The sequence below is a fragment of the Anabas testudineus genome, chromosome 22 (genome assembly GCF_900324465.2).
Source record: "Anabas testudineus chromosome 22, fAnaTes1.2, whole genome shotgun sequence".
Classification (NCBI taxonomy): Eukaryota; Metazoa; Chordata; class Actinopteri; order Anabantiformes; family Anabantidae; genus Anabas; species Anabas testudineus.
In genome coordinates, this window is record NC_046630.1 from 4784629 (window position 1) to 4804632 (window position 20004).

A 20004-nucleotide genomic window follows, 5' to 3' on the forward strand; every position below is an offset into this window, starting at 1 on the left:
AACAAACTTCTACACTACACTGCAGTGGAGGCACATTAATGACCAACTTTTGGAGGACGGGGCGCTTGTGTGGGATTGGTCAAAGCAGTCACAAGATGAGGCGAAGGTAAAAAAATAAAAAACATTGGACGCGTCCCCACCATTCAGAGCAGCAGCTGCAGCTTCAGGGACATTTTAACTCTAAAACAATGGTAAGATGTTCACTGTTATTTTGAGGCGGCTAAGACCCGTTTCGTGTTCGCTTTTTAATCGTGTGCTCTTTACTAATGTGAAATGAAGTGGATTGACAAAAAAGTAAGGTCGCAGATTGGCTTGGCTAGCATTAGCCTAGTAGCCTAGCATTAGTTCCACCCTCTGTCCGGTGTAAAGAGGACAAAAAAAAGCAACGGTGGTTTCCGGCTTTGGATCTCAAAATAAAACTGAGATCAGTGCAATGTAAAGTAGTATTATTAAGAATAATTCTTACATTTAGTCAATTAGCAGACGCAGGAGCGACCTACAAGTGACGTACAAATTAGGTATATTTTAAATGTGACTACATGCTGTTTTTGTTTCATAGTGAGTGTGAATTTAATATCTTCGGGTTTCAACTGTCATAAACCCGGATAAAACAAGGCATTTGCGATTAATACGTCTTAACGTAGTTTTCAAGTAAGAAAGCATTTGTTTAAGACAGCATTTTGTCTTTAACGTAGGAATTAAGCGCTTTACACGATAACATCTTGGTAGCTGTGATTGCGGTGTCGCTTTTACTTTGAAGGCCAAACTAGCGGGCTTCCTGTGGTCGTCTGGCTACGTGCGGTTAGCTTGCGGTGATGTGTTTCAACTCGTCTCGGTTTGGGGAGCTGCCTTAACGCTAGCCCGCTTCAGTCCTGGGGAATAATGTTTCCCTCCTGGGTTTTTGACTGCGTGTCATGACATATCAACTCCCTGCAGCGGCCACCATCATTAAGGTGGTGTTGCGGTCTCATTTTAAGCTATAAGATGCGTTAAATTAACTCGTTTCCTGATTGAATTAGCAGCCAAACTAACGCGCTAGCTACCTGTGGCCACCTCCGGCTTTTATTGTCGTGCCTGTTCCTCATCTTTCCCCTATGCATCCTGTTTTTCTAGAGTCCCAACTCCAAGACACTCCAGTCTCTGTCTAATCTGTAAAGATCTCTCAGGGCTCAGTGAAATCCTGACTCCCACCAGCCATCTGTTCAGGGGGGTGTAATTATAGGAAGCAGAGATTCTGCAGAAATCCTTAGAGTTTATGTCTTTGTGTTGAAGTTATATAATCTTGTGTGGACGTGACATAAGTTCACACCAATAAAATCACGTTGAGCCTGTTGTTTTGGGTCAGATCAGACTCCTGCAGAAAAGCAGGTTAAAGATGTCAAGTTACTGTAATGGTAGATAAGAGCATAGGTTTGGTGTTAGAAGTAGGATGGGCCCAGTGAAATTTAAAAAAGGGAAAGGAAAGGGTACTATGTGCAACGAAACAGGGCCTTGCTGATCTAGGTTTAACTCGAAACTGTGGTTTGACAGAGCAATAATAATAATCCAGCTGATTTTACACATACTAACCAAAATAAAGACATTTAGCTACAACTGAGAACATTATGGTGATGGTCTTGCTAATATTTTTGTGACATTTTACAGATAGTTTCACTTTTAACACTGGCTAGTTAACTAAATATATCAACACAATGCTTTACAGCTAAGCAGTAAGATGTGTGAAAAACGGCTTCAGTCTGTGACTGCAGCTGTCTTCTATACATATAAATCCTCAGCAAATATTCCTAAAATCATGAGGGAATATTAAACACAACTTATTTAGCAATAGATTATGATGCATATGCCTTTTTATTTATATCTTGTTCTAATTAGAAGCACCAAACATAAGAAAATTAATAATTAATTTATGTATATGTACATTCTCATTATTTTTCCCACTATTGTTTTGTTCAGTATTTTTATTTTAAATTCAGTATGATTTAGTTTTTAGGGTCTAACTGCTTCATTGCTACACACATTCTTTCAGTCAATTACTGATACAGTAATAGTTAATTTCCAGATATATATGCCATATTATGTGCTGCATTTTGATTTTAAATTACAGTATAAACTTTGTCAGGCTCTATAAGCGTAATGCTGTTGTTGATGTAAAATAATTACAGATATATTAACTATAACACATCAGTTTAGTCCAAAGGCTCAAGCCATTGGTTTGTCCGCTCTGACAAAAACTCACATTGTAAACCCAGTAATTTCCCATGTGTATAAAAATGTCTGCATTATTTGTGTGTTCCTATCTGTATCAGAGTGAATCACTGGTAGTTTGTGATGTGGATGAAGACCTGGTTAAAAAGCTGAAGGAGTTCCGTTTCCGGAAGGAAACCAATAATGCGGCCATCGTCAGTGAGTAGTGACAACACTCTTTATGCATTCACTTTCTTCTCTGCTTGGAAACAGTAGTAGGGAAAATGATGCTTTTAGCCAACAGACATTTAAAGCTGAACTTTAGGAGCATGGGACTCATGAGACTAAGGCCAGGGTTTAGCTTGCAACAGTATTTTTATCTGTTACCACAGTTGAAGGCAGAGAAGAGGAATGAAATGCACTGAGTAAAAATATAATTATGTTAAAATACTAATGTGGAATATGGAACGCATTGAAGAAAAAGTTTAACATTTTGGGACATATTGTTAGTTTTCCTATTTCTAGGAATTGGAGGAGGCCTGGAGCCAGTTAGCTGTTCGCACTGCATAAAACTGACTACCTGGTTCAATGCTTGCAGCTATTATGCTGACATAAATTAGTTGTGTCCTGGATGGAGTTTTGTATTTAATTTGCTGACTTAGGAGCAGTAACTATGTTCTCAGCAAGAACCCAGTAAGCACATTTCTCAAAAGGTTAAAGTTTTCCTTTAGAGGAAGTGTAACCCCTGTTTAGGTTTTCGTAGCGTGTTTAGGCTTAAAACCAAGACGTTATGTTATTAGTGAACACACCAACATGTTGAAAAGAAAAACAGAAGTATCATACCAGATTGGGAAATGAGATGGAGAAGAGGAGCATTCTCTGAATAAAAGAGAGTGGCGTGACAGTGTAGTGTTACATCAGTTTGAGTATTGAAATCAGTTTCAGCTTTATCCTTCACCATCTCTGGGTCAAAATGTCAGTGCTGCTAAATTGGATTACAGTAAGAGTGTGTCCAAATGTGTGTGTGTGTGTGTGTGTTTTGTTCTCTTCAAGTTATGTTTAACATTATATTACAGTTACTTCTAAACTAAAACTAAAGTTTTCATCCTGCCACTGTTTACTCAAATACTTTCATGTTTTCTTATTTAACCCCTCAGTGAAGATTGACAAAGACAAGCAGCTTGTTATTCTTGACGAAGAACATGAGGTAAGTTATTTATTACTCTGTTGTTACATGATTTAAAGTCATTTAATTCTTTCACAATTTAAAGACACAAAACAAAACCCTTCAATATTAAAATTCACACAATCTCAACGGTTTTAAGCAGAGATAATAAAGTTATTGACCTATATCTTATGGTTAAAGTTGCTCTGGTCTTGTACCTAATGGATAATAGCTTGTAAAGTGTAACTTAAGACATTGCACCACAACAGAGAATCAGCACCTCACTGAGCTATTCATTACTTCTCCGTCTTGTTTTAGGACATTTCTCCTGATGATCTGAAGGATGAGCTCCCTGAGAGGCAGCCAAGATATCCTTTAAATGAACAACCTGTCATATTTTAACAGTATTTAAATTATTTCTCCTATTAGTTTGTCACATAACTGTATATTTATCATAATTAGTAGCTGTTTTCGTGTCTTTGCCTTCTTGAAAGACATCCAGTATTTTTAAAAACTTGTTTAAGGTAGAATTGTGCTTGAAAATTATAATTTTATGCTACATATTACTTTGTGTCCATTTTTGTAAAACCAGTCCTGATGTTGAATATGTCAAATGTCCTTAGCGCCAGGAACATTTATTGTGTACAGTTACAAGTACCAACATGATGATGGACGTGTGTCTTATCCTCTCTGCTTCATCTTCTCTAGTCCAGTGGGTAAGAAAATCTCCTCGGTCATGGATTTGGGGCAGCATTTAAAAACTGTGAATGCAACATTGATCTCAATGATTGTTAATGTTGGTGTGTTTTTGTTGGGCAGGTTGCAGACCAGAGCAGCAGATGATGTACGCAGGGAGCAAAAACAAACTGGTGCAAACTGTTCAACTGACCAAGGTTAGATAGTTTTTCAGCTGCTTCTGTTGTTGGTGCACGCGCACACACAAACACACACACACATACAAATGTGATGCTAAGTTAATTTCGTCATTTTATGTAATTTAAGCTGTAATTTATACTGAGTAAATATGGTTTTCCATGTCAGTTTCTTAATTAAAACATGTTTTTTCCAGTGAAACACCAAAATATTAATTTAAACCCTTCTTCATATTATGTATTTTTCCAGGTGTTTGAGATCAGAAACACAGAGGACCTAACAGAGGAATGGCTTAGAGAGAAACTCGGATTCTTCCGCTAAGATCTCGCTGAGATGTGAGGAGGATCCAGATTGCACAACTCATGTCATCTCTTGGGTGAACACACCACAGTTAATGTTTCCCCTTATTACCAGACCTGATCTAAATAGTGCTTACAGATACTTTCTGGCCTCAGTTTTAAGCCTCTTTGGTGGAGTTTACAATCTATTACAATTCAAAGTAAAGCAGAAGTTTCTAGCTGACTATCAACATCTAACCCTCATCCATCTGGAAGCCTAAAACTCAAAATACCATTTGACGCAGGTCTGCTTTTGTCTCCCTTACAATCTCTCCATGTGCCAGTTATGTGTCTGTATTGAATTAACACTCCCTTACTGTAGCTCATGAACTTGACAGAAATTTACAGTTCAATCGCCCTTCCTGAGCAGGTTCAATCCAGAGAATTTAAATACATTTTAACAACAGTCTCTGCTTCCTAAAGTAGTTTACACTCTGAACCTCCTCCTACGTTTCAATTTTTTACGTTTCATATTTTTTCATTTCATTTTCTTTGAGGAAGTCCTACATTAAGATTTTTATAGGTTTCTTTCTGGTGTATCTAGGGTTAATTTAGCACATTTCCTTTTTGTTAGAAAAAACACATTTCCTGCCAAAACATCTGTACAATTACTGCTATACTTCAGAGGTCAATTCTGTTTTAGCCAGTTTCTCCTTCAGTGTTAATTTAGGGGCATTTAAATAATATTTTGATGACAAATTAAGAACGTAGTCACTCCAGTCTGACACTAAGACCATTTGACCAGAGGCACTCTAAGACTTACAGTATACATATGTGTTGTACCCTCTGCTGTGCACATGCACAAGCTGGTAAAAGCTCTAAAGTGCCCTTGTGATCCTGTCATCAGATCACATTGTTTCATCTCTGTTTAGAGAAGAAACAACATGAATCATGGGTAAAAGTGTATTCTACCTGTAACCTGTATTTGTTACAATATCACGCTCCAGGAAACAAAATGTCCACTGAAACATTCCAGACTGAATAATTGTACAACAAACCTCCGTTTCTAGTGACCATAAATGTAAAAAACAATGCACACAGGGTGGCAATAACTGCCGTCATTTTAATCTACGGGGCTGGTGTGTATAAGAGGGTTACTTTGTCTTTTGGGAGATTGTTAGCTAATATTGTGCATTATACCTATTACTGTTATAGTGTTTATGAATGTTCTGCTTGATTCTGATGTAAAGCCACTTTGACTGCTTTGAGAAAGACGGCTAAGACATCTCCAAACGCCATTTGTGCTTAATAATTGGACTTGGTAGGTGAAGGACAGCATCTGGGCAATTTCATTTCCACGCAGAACAGGGTTTGACCAAGATACAGTACTTAATTGAAGGCTGATACTAATATCTGAATTGAATGTAGCAGCTGCTCACATTTTGCACAATCTGTAAGTATTCAGTAGTGCTTTGTTTCACTTGGGGTTTCACGCATCGTAAGGTTAAAATGCCAGACTTTAGGTTTCAGCAAATTTCAGTTAAAACAACAAATTCACCTTCTCAACACTTACAGACGCTGTTGTTTGTATTTGTAAAAAGAAAAAAGAAAAAAATTCTTAGTCCCAACTAATTTGAGTAACACTTCAACTATAAGCAGCTCTTAACGGCCCAGACTCATAAAGAAACACAATTGTAATACAGGTGCTACTAAATATCTTTCTGAATATCAGCTCAGTATATTGGTCTAATCCTAATAAAGAATAATAAGCATACATAAACATGTTCTCTCATCAGTGTTGACTCATGAAAAGGGAGGCTTGTGGCTAATTTAAAGCCCAAAGCAAGAAATCACCATATAATGTATGATGTCTCACTACTAAGTCGACCATACCAATGCCTTGTCTTAATTTAATTTTTGTCATATTTAAGTCTGTTTTGAAAAACCATGAGGCCAAATATGTTTTGTAAAAAATACAAAAAAAAAAGTAATTGGTAAATCTTTGAGACACATTTTTTTACTATGAGTTCTGTCAAAATATAATCCCAGTTGTATTAAATAATAGAAGATATGTACGCACAATCACAATTTCATGTAAATCATTAACTGATAGCAAATATTACACAATAATTTTGGATTTACATGTCTGGCAGGGTTTAATCCAACAAGAACAGTGGGATATAACTAATCTCTTGTCTTGCCAGTGTTATTCTAATGTTGCTTGTGGGTAATTCCTATGTTCTTGATATTAAGCAGAGGATGTTTTATGACCCTAGAACTGCAAAACCCTTTCAAAATGCACAATAAATCTAAAGTCAAGAATGTCTGTTGTTCAAAGTACAATGATTGTTGGGACGAGAGCTATACAGGCCAACACTGAAACAGTCTTTGTATGAATTTGAAATATGTGTAAGGTATTGATTTCAGTGCAAATTCATAAAAAACATCTTTAGGTTTTAGGTTGTTTAAAAAAACACTTTTTTGGAGAGCTACTGCATAAAAAGGGCATGATTTAATGTTCATCTGAAATGCTAAATGGCATATTCATTTTCTGTTCTGACTTTCAGAACATAGGATTAATCTTAAATTATTAAATACATTTGATTTGACCAATACAGCTGCAGTTTTTATGGAAACTGGATGCCAGAGAATGTACAACAATCATGTATCAAAAACAATTTGCCCAGTGCAAGGTCTATTAGAATAAAAACTACTTTTGGTTTTGGGCCATGTATCTGGTTATGTCCTGTGGATCTTCCTTCTTCTTCCTAACCTTCTCTACGATGTGGTGGACCTGTTGTGTGTGTATATATATATTATATTTGACCCCTTGAATCATTTTTCATTAACCTGCAAATGTGTTGTTCAGCTCTTGGTGTCCTGTGATCCAATGCCTACTATTCTGTTCTCTTTCCTTTTTAATAAAACATCTACAACATGTATCATAACCAGCTGCCTCGTGGCATCAGTGAAACTTGACATATTTGTATTTTCCCATACTTTACTGTGTCTGTTGTTGAAATAAAATGACAGTGATGTTTGTCCCTTTGTTTTCATTTTATATGATGCACATTTCAGATGCAAGGTTGATGCTGCACATTTACATATATTTCTACCTGCATGACAGATGGCAAAAGGGGGTTCCTGAGTAGGGTGCATGCACTTTTTTAAATGCAATAAATAGTAGTGGTGTATTAACACTACATACTGAGCATGAAGCTGCAAACAGGATTAAAGGATGAAGTTCAGTGTACAGTTTGATTGTTTGGAAGAGAAACGACAGGACTCCAGAAGATGGCAGTAATGAAGCGATAAAGAAGCCAGCTCACGTTAGTTAAACACTCACTGAAGAAGACGACACGCTGACAAATCTCGAATCCGTTGCGAAGCTGCCTGCATCATCCGCCGACCGACCCAGACACCGAGCAGCGGAACCGGAGGAAAAATGGCGTTCACATTCGCGGCCTTTTGTTATATGCTCGCTCTGCTGCTCACGGCGGCGCTTATCTTCTTCGCCATCTGGCATGTAAGTACAAATGCGGGCAACCGGAGAGAGAGCGGTGGGCCTGCCGGTGCAACGGCGCTTAGAAGAGTAGGTGAAAGAGCGAGGAGGGCTTAGAAAGACCAGGCTAAAGCTAGGCCACCGTGCTAGCCGCACATACCCGGACCCGTTGTCGGGTTTGACGTCGTCCGGCGCTGGGCCTGGCGACAGGGAGGCTGGAGCCCGGCCGTTAGGGAATGAATGGAACACACCCAGCCGTTGGCTAGGTGCTAAAGTTAGCAACTGAATCCCCAAACTATTACATGTACACGCCGTGTTATCGTAATTAGTTCCACTGGTTCACTTCCTGTTAGCCCGTAGCTGGTTACGCTAACCGAGCTTTATCTGGACAGGCTCGTCACATTATTAGCGGTTCGCTGTTAGCTAGCCCGCTAATTAGCACGCTTAGCTAACTAATGCTAACCCCCAGTCACGGGGCAACAAACCGCCTCAGTGCCGCTGTCCTCAGGAGGGAAGCCCGGTACCTACCAGCCTCCGGTCGGCTCACAGTTCTGTGGTGTAGCGTAAGTTTTGTCGTTAAAATGTCAACACCTGTAGGTAGTTGTGACTCAAAACGATAATTTAGTGTAACTCAGTCATAATCAGGTAAATAACGGGCACAACGAATGCAAATATAAGTACATACACTATTATTTAAGAGCTGTAATGAAAGAAAACAAATGGAAACTTGTTTATTTTAGTCATGTTCAAGTAAAAAACAAACAAACAAAACAGTAAAAGATTCAGTGTTGAAAACAATTGAGTATTTAGCCAAAAACAAACAAACAAACATGAGATGGAAATTGTTAGTCGCAGCTGCCGGTAAGACAGATAAAATAAAAGCCCTGTCCCATAATGATAAATGATAAAGTATGAAGCTATTTGTATGATATAATGCATTGATTGCACTTTTATAGTGTTAGTATCAGGTGAGTGGTGAAGATTTAGTCAGATTGATGCCACAGTTCAAAGTTCAAACCCAGTGTCACATTAGATTTGACTTTGGGTATTTGATTTATAGATTCTCAGATGTACATTTCTCTCTGCTCATTCCTGCTTCTTGTTCCTCCAGATTATAGCATTTGATGAACTGAAGACCGACTACAAGAATCCTATAGATCAGTGTAACACTTTAAATCCGGTAAGTGACACACCTTATCTCTTATCACCTTCCTTGCCTCTTTGACTGCATGAAGATTTGCTCTGTTGAAAGAAGATATTTCATTTATTTTAGGATAAACTTTATCCGCCTGTGTTTTTTCAATAATTTCTATGCACTGTTATGCTAAATAACCTGCCTGTTATGAATTCAGTGATCTTGTGAGCTGTCTCTACTCTAATGCTTTTTGTTGTTTTGTTTTTCCTAATCTGCTTTTTTATTTTTTATTTTTTTTACACTGTTAACGGCAAAAAGACAGTTGAAAAGGTCAAAAAGATTAAAAGAGTCAAAATTGCATTAAAGGTTTGTACCAATCTACCAATCTTTAAACTGCCCGCTCAGTTCAACTCAGTCTGCAGTCTTGTCATTTTGCACGGGGAAGTGTTTGCAATTGTCTTTTCATTTAACTAATATCAGAGTTAAAGGCAGAGTTTAGCTTGAGCTCAGTGATGTGGCACCTTTGTCTTAGGTTTTTTACTGTTGTGTGTGCTTGTTTAATTGTCCTTTTATTATTTTTGACTCGTGTTTGTTCAAGAAACTTGGTTATTTTGCAGCTGTAAAGATTTAAGCACTTATTAAAAGACTGGATTTTGTTGCTATTTCGCTATTTTTTGTCTTTCCAATAAGAAAATTTGTTTTAAACTCTGAAACTGCATTTTAGGGGCATAGCAGGTATGGTGCTCATAAAATGTGCAGTCGTTTGAGAACATCTCTTGGATGTTTCATCCAAGTTACCAATTATTGATGAAGTGTAGCTGTTAACTGAAAAGACTTGCAAATGCTCAAAACATGCATGATCTTTATTACAACCTACCCTTTGTTTGCATATAGTGTTTTAGCTACTGGTACTGTAAATTCTGAGTAAACACAGAAAGTAAGGTAACTTGTCTGTAGTTTGAGGCAGTAGTAACATGACACCAAGCCACTCTGACAGTTTTACATATTTATATATATATATATATATATATATATATATATATATATATATAATTCAAATGTCAAGTCAGATAATTAAATTTTGTAGCAGAGCTTTTCGTTCAGAGTCGGTAATTTTAAATGTGTATTATGGTGTTTGAGAAATATTTTCGATTTTGCTGCTTTTAATTAAAATAACATCACACAATTTGCGAGAGGACGCTACAGTTTGACTCAGCAATTAGCAAAACTAAGCTACTGTATATGAGCTCAGTGTTGGCACTAACCTACATCACCTGTGGTTTAGAGCAGATGGCTACAGAATCCCAACTCGCTTCAGCTCAGCAATGTTGTGCACCACTGATTGGCTAGTGATTTCACTAGTAGGAGTTCTTTTAGTAAAAAGTACAGCCTCTTCCGTCTCCAGTCTGCGACTCACTCCGCAGTCCGATCTGCAGTTTTGACCATGTTTGTCTTTTTGCGTGTGGAGCACTCGGCTCAGCTGCCACGTCTTTTGTGCTGTGATCAGTTGTTTTGTATTTGGCAGCACAGTGCAGGATTTTAGCACATCATAGGCCCCCAGCACCTTCCTCTTCCTACATGCCCTTCACCTTTTCATCTGTGGGCTGTTGGTTGCCCCCACCCCTCCACCCTCTGCTCTTTTTTTTTGTTTTTTTTACTTTATTTTTTGAATGCATGGCTTCCATGTGGTGCCTCCATCTGCCCCCCTGAGCCCCGCTCCAGTTCGAACTCTGTCAGTCTGAGGCAGGCTGCTGCATCAACACTGCTAGTGCTCACAGCATGGTCTTTCTCCGGTGTGTCGCCCAGCCCGTTTGTGAGGAGGAAGTTGGATGATTTGTAGGTTTGCCCCTTTTTTGCTAAGATGTTGGTGCAGACATTCTTCAGAGCAAGTTGTTGATGGAATTCCCCTTTTACTTGACGTCAGACTTGACAATGCATGTCATATGACCAGGGTGGGAAATTAACCTTTTCTCTCACTTGCAACAGTGTCTTATAGATTTCTAACTCCAGCGATTTCTACCAGCAACTCACATAATTTACTACAATTATGAGTCAGTGTTAAAGGCTAATTGTGATACTTGACTGTGATAAATACTATTTACTGTAAACCTTACAGATCACACATGAAATGGAGGACATCTGAGGGTAGTGCATGTCCTTTTCTAGCATTTTCTACTCAGTTTGAGCTAAAATCTTCTGTTCAGATCACTCTCATTTGCAGGTGGCAGGTCTTAATTTTTCACCCTGTTTGTTTTTGTCAAATCAGTGCCTGATAAAACACTGTCCATGTATTTTACCACTTGCTTTGCTGCTAGATAGTGATTCCAGATGCTTTACTGCACAGACTGCACTGACATTTAAGATGTATATATAAACCTGATAGTTAAAATAAGCACCTCATTGTAGTCCACTTAATTTCTTTCTTCGACTCTCTGTGGATACAGAGTATTTTTAGTCTGGTCTTTAAATAGCTCGTCTCTTTGTGAAACGGCTTCATTGCCTTTGAGTCAGTGTAACTTCATCATGTATTGTCCTCTGACTAGTGTACTTTGACTTCACACGACTCACTACATTTATTCTGTGTCTAGTATTTTATGTGGATAGCTAATTAACTTATACTGTTGTATATGGATTTTGACATTTTCTTCTTCAACTTGCTCTTTCAGCTGGTTCTCCCAGAGTATCTCATCCATTTCTTCTTCTGCGTGATGTTCTTCTGTGCAGCCGAGTGGCTCACCCTCTGTCTCAACTTGCCATTACTGGCTTATCATGTCTGGAGGTGTGTATCTGACCTAAAGGAATAATTTATCCTGCTGTTAAAATTTATATTTGTACATATTTGTTTAATCTGACTTAAACCTCAACTTTTGCTGTGTGATGCAGGTATATGAGCAGACCTGTGATGAGCTGTCCAGGACTCTACGACCCAACAACCATCATGAATGCTGACATCCTCGCATACTGTCAAAAAGAAGGCTGGTGCAAACTGGCTTTCTACCTCCTGTCATTCTTCTACTATCTCTACGGGTACATTTTTATGTATTGATGATCCTATGCAAATTTCAAATGTTAAAAGTATATAAAAACCGTACAATCCAATATGTTGATACTGCAAACAATACAAAACATTTCATGATCTGTCATCTGTTTTTAACAGAATGATCTATGTTCTGGTGAGTTCCTAAACTGGACTGTGAAGGAAAAGGACCTGCATGTACAGTAGATGACCAGACACTGATCATAGTGCTGGAACACTGGACCTGCTGAAGACCACCGTTCAGCAACACAAGACGCCATTTTGAAAAAGAGACAAACTCTCAACCCCCACCCCACCCCTACACACACACACACACACACACACACACACACAGTCATTTTGGAAACATTTAGCCGGTTTTAAGAGAGTATCTCGGTTGCAGCGTTCCTCTCATAGCACTATAGTTTTAAATATTACAGAAAATAAGGACAAACCTGAATGGACAAGTTTTTTTTTTTTTTTGGATTTAAATAAAGTTTTTTTTCTTTTCCATCCTGATTCCTAACTTTTGAGTGTTTACAAATTAGGTAGACATCTTCAGGGGTGTATTTTTCTAAGCTGTGTGCCGCACTGCATTAGCTTTTTCTGTGATTTAGCATCTAGGCTTTAATAGCTAATTTATGCATTGCCACATGATTCTTTACTATCACTAAAACAAAGATTTTGTTAGCCACAGATAAATGAGCTCTGTACAGTTCTGTACAGTGAGGGCTGACGTGCATGGGTTATCACTTAGTAAGACATGTTGCATAGAGACAATCATACTGATTGTCACAGCATCAGTTTTCAAGCTTCCTGATTGATCATTTCCATACTTCAGACCTGTCTGTCATTACATTTAAATGATGTAATCCTTGTTGGAATCACTGGCACTCGTTTTCTTTGTTTTAAATGCGACTCCAGAATAGACAGCAACATGTATGTGACCTGTATTTCTGTGGACTCGACCTTGCAGCTGTCGATACATTAAAAGGTAGACTCAACAGTACAAGAATATATTCAGCAGTAGGAAGCAACAAGACTTTGTGATTCTCTGCTTTCTGCATTTGAGTGGGAAACTGCCAATGTGCCATACTGTTGAATGTACCTTTTCAAAATTCCTTAACTGTTTCTGTCGTGCTTTTTGTTCATTTCCACACAAATTATTCCACAACATTAGGAACTCCAGTGTTAATTTATGCAATGTTTTTTTTTTTATTTACATTTTCTGTCTCTAGTATATGAAGCACTCCTCAAAGTGACTCGACACCAGAATCAGAAATCTGGAAAATGTTTTATCTTTTAGCATCAAGGCCGCTAGTCTGACTTTTTCAGAAACACTAGGGTATTTATTCCAGTTTTCAAATATGTACATTTATCAGGAAAAGGGATGAACATTTGTCTCATAAAACTACATCTGTATGTATGAAATCCCATTCTGTCAAATCTAGGGAACAACTCGAGTTTATTTGAATCTAAATAAAACAATCCCACTCTGTTAACATGGACTGGAATGATGTTTTAAACTTAAATATAAAATATTCCTGGAGATTTTAGCTGTTTGTCATGTGGGATATTTAAAAGGAAAAGAACAGAAGGGAAAACAATAACATTTAAATACATTCTACTACTAATTTGGTTAAATTTGAGACTGTATTTTGTTTAGGACTAAAACATGATTATGGTTAAAGTTAAACACTTAGTATTAATTAATATGTTATAATGTGGCTAAAACTTAACTGTCGATGGCTCAGAAGCTCTTGTTTTGTTGTTACAGCACGTTGTGTTTTTTGTAACACAGACACAGGAATACAACAGGAAAATCCTCATCAAGTCATTTATTTGATCAGAATGAAGACAAGGAGCAATATATTAGAGTATCCATTTAAAGTGCAATCATTAGAGAATACAATGACTGTATATCACAGACGATCGGAGAGAAATCAAGATGAGATATTTTAAGATGTTTAAGATGCGGAAGAGCAGCCCAGTGATTACCGAGACACGGAGCGCTCTGTCGAAACTTCTCTGCTCTCTCGGTACGCCGTGTACTTTTCCCGAAACTCGTGGAGGAAGTTGTATTGCTACGGGAAAGTAAAATCAAGTCGTTAATTAACATGTTAGTGAATTATTGAAGCACAAACGAAGAACTCGAAAAGACAGGACATGGTTTGATGTTGTAATTATTCATCAATAAAAGTTACATTATGATTATGGTAATAAAGGTACCTATTCAAGTATAGAGCCGGACGTTTAAAAGTTAAAATACATTAAGTAGTACTCTGTAGTGTAAAAACTACAGAAGATCATTATATCTTTAGCCAATCCATCAGTATATCGCTCTAATTTGAACGGTCTTGTCTTGTACGACTTAAAATGAAGCGACTGTAAACTTTGAGGGACTTGTCATTGTCAACATTCTGGATGAAGGGATTACAGCCTTTTTAATGCTGTTGCAGTCGACCCACATATGCTGGTTTCTTCCCAGGTGAAGTTCTGCCAGACCGTTACAGCAGCTGCATCACTTCCTGGTTTTTTTCTGGTGCATTTTATCTTCAGCAAAAAAAAAATGCAACTGGATTCGGGTCGGGTGACTGACTCGGCATTTACAGAACATTCAACTTATAAAAATAACATCCAATGAGTTTCGAAGCATCAGGCTGAATCTGAGCAGATAATTCAGCTCCAAACAAACTTCAGATTTCATCTTGTGGCTTTTGTCAACTCTGCAATTTTTAGTTATCGAGGTACAAATTGTGAATTCATCGTTATTTTCTCTTGAAAACTACAGATTCATGGAGAGAAGCTCTGACCTTCACTGTCTGTATCGCTCCTCCTCCTCGGTGCTCCCTGAGGATTTCTATGGCTTTGTTTGCCGTCATCGTTAAAGAGAACTGAAGCAGCAGACAAGCTGCGACTGGACAGCAAAAAAAAAAAACATGAGACAGTCAAGTGATCAGAGCCATAAAACCAGCAGAGAGGATTCTGTGTTTTTAAAAGGTCAGACTTTTAACAGATAATGTACTGTGTTAACAAACTCAAGTATTACAAAAACAACACACAGTGATGTTAGATGACAGTGACACAGAGAACACAATACATTTCAAAGGAAAAGTAAATATTCTTACTTAAAGCAGAGCGTCCCAGGCCTCCGTAACAACTTAAGGGGGAGAAACATGCGCAAATTCCCGTTAAAAGCATAAAAGAGCAAATTCTTCAGACCCAAAGATAACTGAATAGATTAAATAGGTGAACTTCAAAATGTGATGATACAGAAGTTTAAAATACTCAAAGGGGTTGGTTGCATCAATGTTTGGCTGTGCACATTCTGGTATTTACACAGTTAAAGTCATTCATATGTTAGGTGAATCGATAATAACCAGGTTTGCTCTCACTTGGAGGAGAATTAATAATAATAATAATAATAATAATAATAATAATAATAATAATAATAATAACAACAGAGTTCAGTGAGAACAAAAATGCTTCATGTTAACAATTTCAAGTTCCCAGTAACCATGACATGAAATATTTTCTCATGTTCTCATTAAGAACTTGACTTTTTTTACATGTTGACAAGATCCTCTTCGTTTTAAAACAAGGAATTGTTCATGTTAAAATGAGAAGCTGTTGTGAAGAAACTTCTTGTTAGATCAACAGTAAAGCAGCAACAGTCAGCAACAAGTCATTTTTGAGGCTGATACCCCTGAAAAATGCTGTTTTCAGCCTCTGAAATACAAAGACATCCTGTTTTTTTCCTGCTTAATATTGTTTCAAATGCAATATTTCACATGTCACATAATATAAAACAAACAAAGGTCTTTGACACAGCTGAATGTAGAGAAGTAGTGATTCTCCAGATCAGACCACAATTTTTGAGCCATGGGTTCATATTTCATATTTCTGTACATATTTTTGTTAATATCTTAGTTTAGTTTAGTTTTCTGTTTTATTAAATTACCAAAACTTTGAAACACAAAGTGCTATTTGGCTCAAAGTGCTTTCAAAATATGCACTGTGTACTGTCCTGTACTGTCCTTGATAGTGATTATTTGCAGCCCTAAACATCCCCTTCATTTTCTATTGTATTACACATTTTAAAAGCTAGAATGCAAGAAGCCGACCAATACTATATTTATTAAGGTGTAATCATTTTTATTATGTAAACACTCTCTGCAATTACTTTTTATATCATGTTTCTTTCTGTTCATGCACACATGCTTCAGTTAAGTTTGTTTGCGAGTCCTCCCTCAACTGGTTTTGCATCTTTCAAAGTAAAACTGTGCAACATAAGACATTTGATCTCATTTGAGAAACAGGTTAACCCAGTGTTCAGCAGTTTAACTTTTGTATTGTAAGAATAAGAAGAACAGTCGGCTGATTTTAGAGGTATTAACATGTTTAGTCAAGTCAAGTTTTTATTATACTGCTTTACTACTACTTCTATTTGCCTCAATCTAACTTCTACATCCTCTTGTGATACCAGTTTGAGACTCGTCTTCTTTGTATATATGTTTTTAACAACGATACAAACTGTTTATAGATTTTTTTAAACTGTGAATCTCTGGTTTCACTCACTGGATCACCGTCCTCCTGTTGTTCTCGAGGCTGACCTGCAGCTCCTTGAGGATCTGGCAGCACTGCTCTAGCTCGGGAACATCTCCGTCTGGAAAGGGCATGTGGTGAACAGTGAAGCCGTGTTGCTGGTAAACCTCCAGCAGGGAGGGAACCCTGTATTTGTTAAGTTCTCCTCTGGTGCAGAAGACAAACACATCCTGCACACCCTGGTTCTGGAGCTCCTCTGTTGACAAGAAGACACACTGAAGATGTAAGACAGCTAAAACACAAACAAGTGCTTACAGACTGAATTTTAAATCTTTAAAGTTACAACCTTTCTGTTCACAGTTATTGATCATACAGGTGTCACATGTTAACCACTGGCTCCAATTGCTCAACATGTCGAAAAATGAGGAATAAATGTGCAATTTACTTAAAAAATCTATTTAATTTTTTTATTTAAAAAAATCAGCTCACTTTGCAGCTGTTTATTTTTGCAAATATATAAAAGTCCACTGACTGAAATGACTCAGCCTTTTGTGCTGGACCTTGGATAAGCAGGTATTTGCCTCTAAACTATGTCTAATCAATTCAATTTGCCACAGGTGGACTAAAGTTCTCAAGTTATAGACTCATCTCAAGAATAAATTCAAGCAAAAGCATGCACCTGACCACAATCTGGAGTGTCACAGCACAGGGCCTGAATACCAATAAAGTTGCAAACAGAAGGGCACAATGGGCAATTTTATTAAATTAGAATTCAATCTAGAACAACAGTAAAGTGTGCCAGGCTTGACATTAACATCAATTATTTTTGGCTCAGTTCAAATTAACTCCTGTGCATTGTTTATAGAACTATCTATAGGAAAAACATGAGAACATCTCACAGTTAACAGTCACACAACATTCAAATAGTCATTTTACCATGTTTGTGCACACAAAGAACTGAATTCAATTTACAGGATGTAATTCTATAAACTGACTCATTGCATTTTTGAAACATTATAAATTAAAACTTAAACTAAACTAAAACCATGTTTCTAATTTCTGGAACATCGGGAACACGAATCAGTTTCAGTGTATTTTGTTTGAGCAGCAGAAAGGAGCAAGGTTGTCTTACCAACATCTCTCTGCAGACTCCTGCGGATATCTTTGTATTTGCAACCTAAAGTGAGATGAGATTAAATATTTGTTTCTAAATCGATAAACATTAAACCTTAGAAATACAGTAAGAACAGCAACATGAAGTGAATGAGTGTAAAATGATAAACTGGGATTTACCTGGTAGTGCACATATCCCAAGAAACTGTGAGCAATCCACTATGGACAGGGGTAACCTTAAAGCCAATCAAAATAAAAGAAATATGCATATGTTTTACAATTGTAGATTTAAAAATGAATATCAATGACCAGTTGGTGCCAAAGACAAAAGCAGAGCTGTGGAAACGTACCAGGAGATGTGGAAAGGAGTCAGCTGCTCCTCCCCTACCTCCTCAGTCTTCAGATGAGGAGTCAAACTCACTCGTCCTCATGGCTTCAGTTTCCAGACTGTTGAGACAGACAGAAATGTAGTGTCGACACAAAATAGATAACTACACCACTGCATGCATTTTCATTTTAAGTTGACTTACTAAAAATCTACATTAGTATTCAGCCAATACGTTTTAAATGTTCACACATATGAATGTGTGAATAATTACAATAATGAGTACATAATAGGTACTTTTCCCATTGAAACACCACATGTTTTAAGCTCACCCCAGTCTAATTGAATGTGATAGACAGGATTGGGTGCCATAATGAAGTAGTATCCATAATGCATATCCATAATGTTGGCAATGAGAAGAGAATAAGTTCATGTGCTTTAAAGGATATATAATTACCTAAATAAAAGTTAGTTTGAAAAAATATATATTTACACACAACGGTTTATTCAAAGCCTTCACGTGTTTCTGAAGGGAACCTTCAAGTAAAATAGGAGTAACTACCTACACACGTGTTGAGGGGCTGAAAGCACAACAGCTGTCTCCTTTAAATAAACCCACCTACACACAAGCGCACTATAACGGTGATCTGGGGGGTAGCTATCATTTCCCACACTTTACAAATAGTGTTAAGATCATTATTTAACACAATATAGCTTTCACACACTTATAATTCCTGTCGTTGTTCGAGTTCTGTTTTAGCAGAGGAACCTCATGATGACAGTAGCTAACTGTTAGCTAACGCTAGCTGCCCAGCTCACCTGTCAAACCGCAGCAGAACAGACAGGATTTAAACCCTGTGTTGAACCGTGATCAGATAGGAACACATACATTTGAAGTAATAAACAACTATAAACAACTATAAAAGACTAAACACGTGTTTTATTGTATTTCTCACCCGCCTCGCTCTGCTCTCGTCGACTGTTTTGATACTTCAGATTTGAAAACTACACGAACCGCTCAGCCAATCAGATTCAAGTTTGGGTATTTAACCACGCCCTCAACGTGAGCCGTTGTGCACTCGATTTATTTCACAGAGTGTCTCACACGGGCGGAGAACGTGAATGTTCTATTAATTTTAGATTAAAAAGTACCCGAGCAACTTTACAAACAGACCCTTACACGGGTTTCCGGACCTGATGTGTTTGTGTTTGGAGGCAAAAAGGTGCAAATTATTACAAAAATATAACAAAACAAATCTACAAAAGCTGTTAAAACAATAAACTCAACTATAAAAACACAAAGCAGAAGCAAAAACTCCAATACAGCATCATAACAATTAGTAAGAAGCTGCATAATTACTGTATTTTTAGACAGAATATATCTGAAATTAAATTAAATTAGAAATTAATCTACTTAATCTGCTTGGAAATGAGGACTATTTGGTAAATTTTTCATATTGTGTAGAAAAAATGTATCCACAGAGCAAATAAAATGTCACGAATAACATGTCAACGTGAGTTTCCATTATTTTGTTGGAGATGCAGTATTTATAAAACCTTTCCAAGCCTTCTCCCAGCTCACATTACTAGTCTACAACCTCCCAAACATTTCACTTCTACATAACCATGTTCTTCTCATTTCCATATCTAGGCTACAAACTATGACATTTTATATTTGTATTCACTCTGCAGGCTACTGGACCTGTCCAGGCACTACCACTACACTTTTAACTGGTTCCCCTTTATTTTATAGCTATTTGTATCATGTCTATGTGATTATAATTTAGTGGCTCTTTCTTGTCTTAGGTTTTGTCAGCACCAGTCAGGTTTTATTTCAACAAAAACACATTTATGTTAATGCACAACAA

General features: G+C 37.3%; 3 protein-coding genes across 3 annotated transcripts; 2 read left to right on the forward strand and 1 right to left on the reverse strand.

Moving 5' to 3' along the window:
- Positions 1-90: 90 nt before the first annotated feature.
- Positions 91-7542, forward strand: gmfb (glia maturation factor, beta). The gene is made up of 7 exons (XM_026339498.1): positions 91-191; positions 2307-2403; positions 3342-3391; positions 3668-3717; positions 3983-4065; positions 4169-4242; positions 4472-7542. Exons 1-7 carry the CDS (start codon positions 189-191, stop codon positions 4541-4543), a joined length of 429 nt encoding a protein of 142 aa, XP_026195283.1. The 5' UTR covers positions 91-188; the 3' UTR covers positions 4544-7542.
- Positions 7543-7851: 309 nt separating this feature from the next.
- cnih1 (cornichon family AMPA receptor auxiliary protein 1) lies at positions 7852-13655 on the forward strand. The gene is made up of 5 exons (XM_026339495.2): positions 7852-8026; positions 9114-9182; positions 11804-11916; positions 12021-12164; positions 12295-13655. Exons 1-5 carry the CDS (start codon positions 7946-7948, stop codon positions 12320-12322), a joined length of 435 nt encoding a protein of 144 aa, XP_026195280.1. The 5' UTR covers positions 7852-7945; the 3' UTR covers positions 12323-13655.
- A 321-nt stretch (positions 13656-13976) lies between these two features.
- Positions 13977-19087, reverse strand: cdkn3 (cyclin-dependent kinase inhibitor 3). The gene is given in 9 exon segments (XM_026339481.1): positions 13977-14237; positions 14967-15070; positions 15282-15313; positions 16732-16954; positions 17831-17875; positions 17992-18047; positions 18162-18205; positions 18207-18258; positions 18956-19087. Coding segments are annotated over 8 exon segments (630 nt in total). The 5' UTR covers positions 18243-18258; positions 18956-19087; the 3' UTR covers positions 13977-14147.
- Positions 19088-20004: the final 917 nt, after the last annotated feature.